Source organism: Poecilia mexicana, unplaced genomic scaffold, assembly GCF_051168715.1.
Source record: "Poecilia mexicana isolate PSO_F unplaced genomic scaffold, ASM5116871v1 scaffold_21, whole genome shotgun sequence".
Taxonomy (NCBI): Eukaryota; Metazoa; Chordata; class Actinopteri; order Cyprinodontiformes; family Poeciliidae; genus Poecilia; species Poecilia mexicana.
Genome location: NW_028263390.1, coordinates 14099414 through 14109475, shown reverse-complemented (window position 1 = coordinate 14109475; position 10062 = coordinate 14099414). Strand labels below are relative to the sequence as shown.

The 10062-nt window shown below is 37.8% G+C and overlaps 1 protein-coding gene and 1 non-coding gene across 2 annotated transcripts; one reads left to right on the top strand and one right to left on the bottom strand.

Moving 5' to 3' along the window:
• The first annotated feature begins 833 nt into the window (after positions 1-833).
• Positions 834-4986, top strand: LOC106928763 (arachidonate 12-lipoxygenase, 12R-type-like). The gene is made up of 15 exons (XM_088001881.1): positions 834-943; positions 1156-1316; positions 1500-1704; positions 1822-1903; positions 1979-2101; positions 2198-2304; positions 2423-2595; positions 2843-2986; positions 3160-3363; positions 3451-3537; positions 3619-3785; positions 3862-3983; positions 4045-4145; positions 4512-4682; positions 4760-4986. Exons 2-15 carry the CDS (start codon positions 1170-1172, stop codon positions 4937-4939), a joined length of 2013 nt encoding a protein of 670 aa, XP_087858007.1. The 5' UTR covers positions 834-943; positions 1156-1169; the 3' UTR covers positions 4940-4986.
• A 1925-nt stretch (positions 4987-6911) lies between these two features.
• Positions 6912-6984, bottom strand: trnav-cac (transfer RNA valine (anticodon CAC)). The gene has a single exon. It is a non-coding gene; the product is annotated as a tRNA-Val (tRNA).
• Positions 6985-10062: the final 3078 nt, after the last annotated feature.

Below are 10062 nucleotides of genomic sequence, written 5' to 3'. Positions count from 1 at the left end.
TCATTGCAAGATTAAATGGAACCAATAAAAGTGGACTTGTTGTTGATTTTTATATTAAACGAATTTCACTTTTACAAAATATATTATGAATAATCTCAGTTTTTAAGAAAGGTATCTGCAATTTCAACAATACCTTTACTCAGTTAAGCATTTATTTAAGTGCATTATGCATAAGAACTGATCTCAGTTCTTATGCAAAACATTTATTCACAGTTTTTGGAACTTAAAAACACTGTCCTGCATCACAAAATACAACAGACAAAAATTAAGAAAAGATTTAAAATCATCTGGGAAGCAATTTGAACAAATTATCTGGCTTCACACATTTGAAATCTTAAGTGTCAGCTGTTTTAAACAGACATTTGATTAAGTACATTTGTTGATACATAAAATGCATACATATAGAAAAACTTGCATACATAACATGTATGTATGTTAGCATGCACGAGAAATATGACGTTGCCAGGGCCAAAATAAAAAGCTGGTAAAGCATAGAATCGAACTTGTTTACAGAACCTGAAGCTCAGTGCTGCCATCTGCTGTTAGTTCCGCTGCAGTGTTGCATCATGTTGTGTGCTCTGAATAAAACACAGCGCCCCTCGTGGACAGCATAGGAACTGCAGATTTTCAATTTAAATTCTGTATATAAAAAAAAAACATTCAAAAGATATTTTGGTCATTTCATTGAGGTTTTTGGAGGTCTCATGTCATATTCACATTTTCTGAGCAAAGTGCTTTCACACTTCTCTCCCTTCAACCACTAATATAACCTGCTGATGGTCACTAATTAACAGCACACCTGTTTCAGCTTTCATAATTGCCATTTTCTTCTTTTTATTGGACATCACTTCCACCTGCTTCCATTCAGCGATCTGGCTTCTTTCACCCCTCACAGTTTGCTCTAGCTGTCTGCTAACTTTGTCAGTTGGTTATCCCGTCACTGGTAAGATAAATGAAAATCAATTTAATTGTTGACATCAGCCTTATGTTGACAACTTGAAATGAACTTTTTGTGTGCTGTAGCTTAAAGATGCAGCTGTAACTTTATGTGCAATAATGACAGGTTGGCCATGTAGTAACTTTTTTTTGTTAGGTTTTTTTTTTTTGTTTTGGGTTTTCCCCAATTGAAATGTCTTGATTTTTCTCCTGCTGCAGTGTGTATTCAGGCTATGGCTGAATACAAGGTCAAGGTGACAACGGGTACCATGAAGCATTCAGGCACAATAGATCACATCTACATCATCTTGATTGGGACAGAAGGGCAGAGTGAGCGCACAGAGTTGAACAATGTGGGGATCGACTTTATAACCGGAAAGGCAAGCTGCTGTGTATTTAAACATTAAAAAAAAGAAACAAATGAGGTTGGCGCTCGATGTAAAACTGAATGCATTAAGTCTCAAGAATATTGAACATGGATACACTTGTTAAACATTAAACACTCTGATAAGGATATGTAGGATGGCACATTGACTTTCATATTTTTGTGTGATAACTTTCAGACTGGTGCATACACAATCAAAACTAGCTCATCTCTGGGGAAACTTCTGCTTGTCAAGGTTGAGAAGGATCCCTTTCTGATCTTCCCAGAAGACGAGTGGTTCTGCTGCAAAGTAGAAGTGAAGACTCCAGAGGATGAAGAAATTCTTTTCCCTTGTTATAGATGGCTTTCCAGGGGTGAATTTGTGGAGCTCAGAGGAGGAAAAGGTCTGAGTTTTAAAATGCAATCTGCACATCATTGATGCTGATACTCTGCAGGTTTTGCCAGGCTGATTATTCGGTATATTCATCTTCACCATGGGATATGTGTGTTGTGTGTCTAAGGAGTAAAGTTTTTGGCAGAGGAACATCCTATGCTGCTTAACCACAGAAAAACAGAACTGAGGTTTAAAAAGGGCTCTTACCAGTAAGTTTCCAATCAAGTTTCTCTAGAATTACACCATCTGAGCAAATGTTCAACTTTTTTTTTTTTTTTCAATAGATGGAAGATCATTAATGATGGGTTGCCGCACATCAGTCATTTCAAAGATGTATTTGAGCTTTTTGCAGAAGTTCGTTTCTCCTTGTCCAAATCAGAAGAATATGAGCACACACAAAGAATGATGTGAGTCAATTATTCCAGGTTATCCCTTACTTGTGCTCCTAATACCTTGAAGTTGGTATGTGTTCACTGATTTCTGCTTTGTACTCTATTCTTCAGAACTCTTGAACTGGCAATGAAGGGACTGGCTGAACCTGGTAAAAAATGGAAACGAATTGAAGACATGAAAAATGTCTTCCAGTTCAAAAAGACAACGATGTCAGGAGGTTGAAGCCTTCTTGGAAGTTTAAATATTTGCATCCCATTTTTTAAATTTTGTTATCCAGAAATATATTTTAGAGAATCAGAATTATGCTGTTTGGTTTCCAACTTTTATTATTCCAGAGTACGTTTCAGAGCACTGGAAGGAAGATGACTTCTTTGGATACCAGTTTTTGAATGGAACCAACCCCAATGTGATCAAGCGCTGCTCCAAACTTCCCCCAAACTTTCCAGTGACTGATGAGATGGTGAAACCTTTTCTGGAAACTGGAGCCACTCTGGAAAAGGAAATGGAGGTGAGCATATGTTTGGGATTTCATGTGACAAACATGAAACGATGTTTAATGGAGGTGTTGAAAGATTTTACTTAGACAATTTTAGGTGCTCAACTAGGAACGTACTTGATCTAAACTTTTAAAGGGGACCTGATACTGATGCACTTCATCAGATATTTAAAATCTCAGTTCTACTTGTTTTCCTCAATTCATGTTCTAAAAAAATGAAGAGGGGGAATATACTGAATCAACTCGTTTCCCCCCACAGGAAGGCAATATATTTCTTTGTGACCAGAAGATAATGGATGGATTACCAACCAGACAGAAAGATGGAAATCCTCTGTATGTTGCAGCTGGTTTGTGCTTGTTTTACAAGAACCCAGAAGGAAAACTGTTGCCAATTGCCATACAGGTAATTTACTGAAGGGAGAAACATGTTCATGTTCCATTAGTCACTTGGTATGTGAATGACGATGACACAAAATGATCATTTGAGACAAAATGGGACCTAATGTGACACTAACTGGGGGCATTGGGCAAATTGAGTTATATTTTTTTTTTTCTCTCTATCCCAATTCTATGCAGCTGTACCAACAACCCTCTGAGCAGAACCCCATCTTTCTACCAAGTGACCTTGAAACAGATTGGCTTCTGGCCAAGCTGTTTTTTAGGAGTTCAGACCTGATTCAACACCAGACGCTCTATCATCTCTTGCACACTCACTATCTAGCAGAAGTCTTCACTATTGCTACTCTTCGCTGTCTCCCAACCGTTCATCCTCTTTATAAGGTATCAGCTGACATTATAAAGATGAGCAAGCAATAGTCTCTTCAAGCTATTTGACCTTCAGTTTTATATTTTGTTTTGTCTATATAGGTGCTGATTCCACACATCAATTGCACTCTCCACATAAACATCTCGGTCCGCAAACTACTACTTTCACCTGGGGGAGCATTGAGTGAGGTATGACTGGAAAAGTCTTTGAAGCCTTTCATGAAACTTGGTTTGTATTTAAGAACATTTTTTTTTTTTTTAAATTAACAGAGCTCACTTGGAGTGGAGGGGCTGATGGAGCTTATGAGAAGAGATCTGTCTCAATTGACCTACAGCTCCCTCTGTCTGCCTGAAAACATCAATGAAAGAGGACTGGAGTCGATCCCAAACTTTTACTACAGAGATGATGCACTGAAGCTGTGGAACTACCTCAATGAGTAATTAAACTTGGCAACATATTGAATGCACTCGTTTCAGAATGCAATTATCTTTTTTTTTTCTTCCCCCTGCCAGATATGCAACAGCTATGGTGGACTACTACTACACTTCTGATTGTGATGTGATGAAAGACATTGAGCTGCAGGAATGGGTTAATGAGATATTCACACATGGCTTCTTGGAGAACAAACATTCAGGTAAAGATCTGTTTTCAGTTCAATTGCTGCTGCAGAATAATGGACAGTGACTCTACAACAGGTATCCCATCCTGCTTCAATACCATTGAGGAAGTGGCAAAGTTCATCACCATGGTGATCTTCAGAGTGTCTGTACAGCATGCTGCAGTTAACAATGGCCAGGTGGGCAAATGTTATCCATTTTCTGCACTGGACTGTACATTTTAGCACAATTTGAATGGACTTGATGTGGTTAAAATGCAAGAAAATAAAATTGGTGAAATACCTCAGCAGAGGTATTTCACCATACCTCTTCTGAGGTATGGTGAAACTGATCACTTTACACAGTGGAGCAATAACTGCATTAGTACTGTGTCCACATCCTGTACATGAACATGGAGTCTTCAGTAGAAAATCTTTATTAAAATGTTTGGTTTTATGTTAACATTTTTGAAAAGTTGACTGTAAGCTCTAATCAAAAGTGGCAAATGCTTCATGTCTGGGAATCTTTCGCTTTTTTTTTCTCTCCCACCTCACTACTTATTCTAGTATGACTACAACTCCTGGATACCCAATGGCTCCCTCCTGCTGTGCAAACCTCCTCCAGCCACAAAGGGGCAGTCCAGCATGCAGACTGTTCTGGAGACTCTCCCAGATGTTGAAGACTCGGTCAAGATTATGTCGGCTGCTAGGATTCTTTCAGAAAAGTACAATGATGTGGTAAGAAAATCAGGACAGATTACAAAAAATGTTCAGTTTTCACATTTCTGAAGCGGCCTCTCTGCTGGCACATGCAGGTTCTCCTGGGTGAATTTCCAGAGGAGCACTTTGACGAGCCAATACCAAAGGAGATCATCAAGGTCTTGCAAGCTGACTTGTCCTACATAAGGGAAGAAATTGCAGCAAGAAATTCAAAACTGGAAATGCCCTACACATATCTGAACCCTGATGTGGTAGAAAACAGTGTGACCATTTAGGGATTGTGTTTTCATGATTTAAAAAATTAAAGGAATGTGTGAAAGGCTTTGCATTGTTCTGTCTTGACTGTACAATTCCCCAAGACGCAGATCTCTACAGTGCTTTTTGAAAAGTATATTTGCTGTGTGCAGTATGTTAATGACAAATGTACTGCAGTCAAATAGTCTTTACTTCAGACAAAACATTGAATTGGCTATAAAATTCCTAATCAAAAGTGGCAAATGCTTGTCTTTGAGCAAATCTAAAAGTTTACTCAAAGTAAAGGAGGTGGCTGTCATGACTAAATGTACCAAAGAGCTTGTGTAAGAACAATTGGCTTTTATATTGAAAAATTACAGTATTGGAAGGTATATTCAGGATTTGTGTTGAAGATTTTGGGTTATAAAGATCTATTGCTCAATCTTATGGATCCCAGGTTTCTCCCGGCGGGCTGAAGTGAAGCCACACAAAACGATGAGTGTAGATGTCGGAGTTTAATCCAATAGACAACGTATGAAATTACATCAGAAACTGCTGAAAAACATGCATTCATTTACCTGAGACAAATGGAAAAGAAAAGCAAAGGTGTCTGAAGAATTGCAAGAACAAATCTGATTTGTTGGTGTACAAAATTTTATAGTAAAGGTGCATTTTTGTTCATCCAACCACCTCTTTAAACTTAAACTCCCTGCAATTTTTAAAGATCAAACACCAGTTGTCTCCTTTAAACAAAGTGGAAGCAGACCTTCTCCTCCACTGGCCTGAACTCATGCTGTTTTATGGCTTTTTACAGATCAGTGTGAAAACTGGAACTTCTGGTTGTTTTCCCACACAAAGGGCAGTTCAAAAGATCTTAGTAAACCAGGGGTGTCAAACTCAATTTCACCGAGGGCCACTGCAGCATATTGGCCACATTGATGGTACAGATCAGGAGGGCATCCCTGCTAAAACACACCCCAGACAAAAGGTTGTCTTCCCTCATTCAGGTCTGAAGAGGCTTATGATTCAATGGTCCAGGTGTGTTAGAGAAGGAATGCATCTAAAGTTGCAGAATGGTAGCTCTGGAAAACTAGACTTGGGCACCCCTAGTATCATTGTATAAAAATACAATGTTAAAAATAAACACCTCATATTGAATAACTGATTTTATGTATTGAAGTTTTAAATATTACATTTAAATTTCCATGGATGTAAAAATTACTGCTCAGTTTAAAAATTACATTATTTAAATCAGTGTTTAAAGGTGAGCAAGCAAATAAAAACAAGTCACATGGGCAGACAATATAGACTTTACGCAAAGATTTAGTCTCAGAGGCAACTGAAATCAATTAATTAAAAAAATCCTTTCTGAATATTATCTCATGGTCTCTGAACTAAATGCGTCTTTCTGACCGTGTTGAAGAGTTATGGACCGAACGCTTTGGAGCGTCTGGTTAGGAAGCGCATTACAAACCTTTGGTTGAAATGTAGTTTGTAGTCAATTTGTGCTCAAAACCTATTTTAAGTCAATCATCGGCCTATAAAATGCTGTGGGGCCACATGTGGCCCAAGGGCCTTGAGTTTGACACATGTGCATTACGCCATAGAACTGAAAATTGGTAATTGAAGTAAAGTAACTTTGATTTCAAAGAAGCCTACATTGAAGTCGATTGGCAAATGAACCAATCAACTTGGCATGGAACACGAAAGGGGAAGACTCTTATTGTCTCACTGCACCCCAAAAGATGCATAACCTGCAAAAACTATTTATCTGGTTTCGAACCAGAGACCTATTGCGTGTAAAGCAAACGTGATAACCACTACACTGCAGGAACTGAACTTCTCTGCTCTGTTTCAGTTTGAGGTTCCAAAGTTGATGATGTGAGATACAACGCATGAAAATTTCAACTGAGGTTTGCACTCAGATGCCTGGATTCAGAGTACAGACCATGACAACACAGAACCCTTGTTGACCTTTAGTAAACACCTGTGATGAATAGAACATACTAAATCTGTTTCTGTCTGGTTTCGAACCAGAGACCTTTTGCATGTGAAGCAAACGTGATAACCACTACACTACAGAAACTCATGCTCTTTCCACTGTTCCTGGTAGACCAAATTTTGTTATTTTGTTAGAGACTAATGTCAACGATGGGCATGGAACAAAGTCAAATACTCATACCACAGATCCTCTCAGAGAGCACAGTAACTTGGTGAACAAACTGTCAGACTTATAATTGTTCCTAATTTCACATTACAGTCCATAAACTAAGCCTGGGATCAAAAAATGTATAGAAAATGTCATTAGCAGAGACAAATGGTTCTATAGAGATTTGGCTAAATGGCTATAAAATAAAATCAATCGTTACAAATAAAAGATGGTTCAAAAATAAAATTAACACATTAAAATAAAAAAATATCTCTGAAATACAATCAACACTTGAAAATTAAAAATGGTTCAAAAATAATATCAACACTTCAAAATACAAAATCTCTGGAAAATAAAATATTATGTATGTTGTTTTGAAAAACATTAGAATATAAGCATTTTATCAAATCTTCATTGTGGTAAGATCATGTGAGTTCTTCTTAAATCCATGGAAACTCAACAATTTGTAAGGTAGGTGAGTTAGCTCAGCAGGTTAGAGCACAGTGCTGGTAATGCTGAAGTCATCGGTTCAAACCCCATATGGGGCAATTCATGTCTAAGGTCTTTCAGACAATCAACACTTCAAAAAAAAAAATAATAAGGGTTCAAAAATAAAATCAATACAAAAATCAACACTTTACAATAAACAAGGGTTCAAAAATAAAATCAACAGTTTACAATAAATAAGGGTTCAAAAGTAAAATCAATACAAAATCAAACACTTCACAATAAACAAGGGTTCAAAAATAAAATCACCACTTTACAATGAATAAGGGTTCAAAATAAAATCAATACAAAAATAAAATCAACACTTTACAATAAATAAAATCAACACTTCAAAATTAAAAATGGTTCATTTATGTTTTCGCATCCACCTGAATAATATGTAGTTGCGCCCCTGGTTGTGTTAATCCATTTGAGGAGCCGGTAGTTTATCTTGAGGAAATAAATGACGATGCAAAAGTTAATTAGACTGTAACATGCGGAGTCCGCTGCTCAACCACTGCGGATGTTAATATGATTGTAATTTCACGGATAAAAATAGTACATGACCGATTTTTTTTTATGTTGTCGGTCAAGATAACGGATAACAAAAAAAAAAAGTCTAGCGCGACCTGCCGCCCTGACACCAACTCACGGGCCTTGAGTTTGACACATGAGTAGTAAACAATCTGCGGTAACTACAGGTAACATAAAGGTCAATAGGGCAGAATAAGAAAATGATAAATAGGCTATTTCAATCAAGACATGTTAAGTTTTAAAACTAGCATATTTAAAATTTATTTTAACAGTGTGCAGACATATTGTTGATGGCCCTCTTTTCGACCAAAAAGAGCTAAATGGCCACGCCACAGAAATTACTAGGCAAAATGAATCTATGTTGCTGAACATAGATGTCAGTAGCCTACGGGCTACTTGTTAACAAGCTTAAAGTGCTGTATTATTAGCTAGTTCTGTTGGCTAACATTACGTATCCAACAGCTTTACTGAACTGGGGCCTGGCGGGCATTGAGGGGCATTGCCTGCCCTGGACTGGAAGTTGTTTTTTGCCTTGGAATGGCCAACTCTGTTATTCCTATATCAATTTGATACAGTAGGGTCTTCCGCACTTCCCATGTGTGTCCTTTGTTACTTTTTCAGCAGTTTAAACTGTTTAATCCGTTAAATCCGTTAATCCGAGCCGCCTTCAAACGCATCATGAACGCTGAGACGCTCGTGCTGGGTTTACACCTACGCGGCAGCTACGGAGACCTGCTGCTGCTGTGCGGAGCTGCGCAGGTGTGTTTGAGTCATGGCAGCAAAACGCAAAGAACTTTGCACAATTTTTCCCCCAAACTGAGTTCAGTAAAGCTGTTGGACACAGGTATTGTTAGCTAACAGATGGCTAGCTAATAATACAGCACCTTTAGCTCGTTAACAAGTAGCCCGTAGGCTACTGATGTTGTCTACCAAAATAAGTGGATGCTGCCCCTGTTAAACTCGTCTGGATCTGGGGCTGTTCTCAACTGACCTGTGAGCCCTCATCTGAATCCTACTTAACATTTGTGCATCTGGGGAAAACACCCTTTAAACCTGAGCCAATTGGAGCATTTTGCCCACTTACAGTAGAGCAGGCCAAAAACACCTGGGCAGGTACAGAAGTTCCAGGGTTTGCCTCTGGTTGTGCAACAAATTTACAGGTACCACAACTTTGCCCCATGGCTCTAGTAGTTTAAATTCTGTTGAACCACAAAAACTGATTTTCATTACTTTATTTCAAGTAATTTCTGTGGCGTAGCCATTTAGCTCTTTTTGATCAAAAAGTGGGCCATCAACAATGTCTGCACACAAATCCTGAATATACCTTCCAATTGCTGTAATTTTTCAAAATAAATGCCAATTGTTCTTACACAAGCTCTTTGGTACATTTAGTTGTAATGTACAGGCTCATGACTCATGTCATTCACCTCATCTACTTTGAGTAAACTTTTAGATTGCTTTTCACCCTTGCTAGGAATTTTACAGCAAATTCAATGTTTTGCTTGAAGTAAAACAGCTGTTTGACTGCATTATGTTTATGTCATTAACATACTGCACACAGCAAAGAAGATACTTTTCAAAAAGCACTGTAGAGACCCGTGTCTTGGGGAATTGACACAGGTCAAGATAGAACAATGCAAAGCAGGTTAGATTAGTGGTTAAAGGGAGAGAAGTGTGAAAACACTTTGCTCAGAAAATGTGAATATGACATGAGACCTCCAAAAACCTCAATGAAATGACTAAAATATCTTTTAAATGTTTTTTATATGGAAATTCAAATTACCATAAAACTGGAATTCACAAATATTTTATTTCTACAGGGCAATAAGGTGCTCTAAGACTATCTGATTTCATCTGTAGGTCATACTGACTGAAATGAACAAAATAGATGCTTAAAATAAAAGGCTCTCCAGTGCTGCCATGGTGACAGAGAACCCATTCTTTGCTAAATTGCCAGTTTGTGTCAATATACAACTTTTTATACAACAGAATATA

What these genes read in the sequence shown, in the direction of transcription:
- LOC106928763 (XM_088001881.1), top strand. Translation starts at nt 1,170, where the DNA reads ATGGCTGAATACAAGGTCAAGGTGACAACGGGTACCATGAAGCATTCA. An exon ending in TTTAAAAAGGGCTCTTACCA is followed by an intron (nt 1,904 to 1,978) that starts GTAAGTTTCCAA and finishes TTTTTTCAATAG; the next exon opens with ATGGAAGATCATTAATGATG. An exon ending in AAAGACAACGATGTCAGGAG is followed by an intron (nt 2,305 to 2,422) that starts GTTGAAGCCTTC and finishes TTATTATTCCAG; the next exon opens with AGTACGTTTCAGAGCACTGG.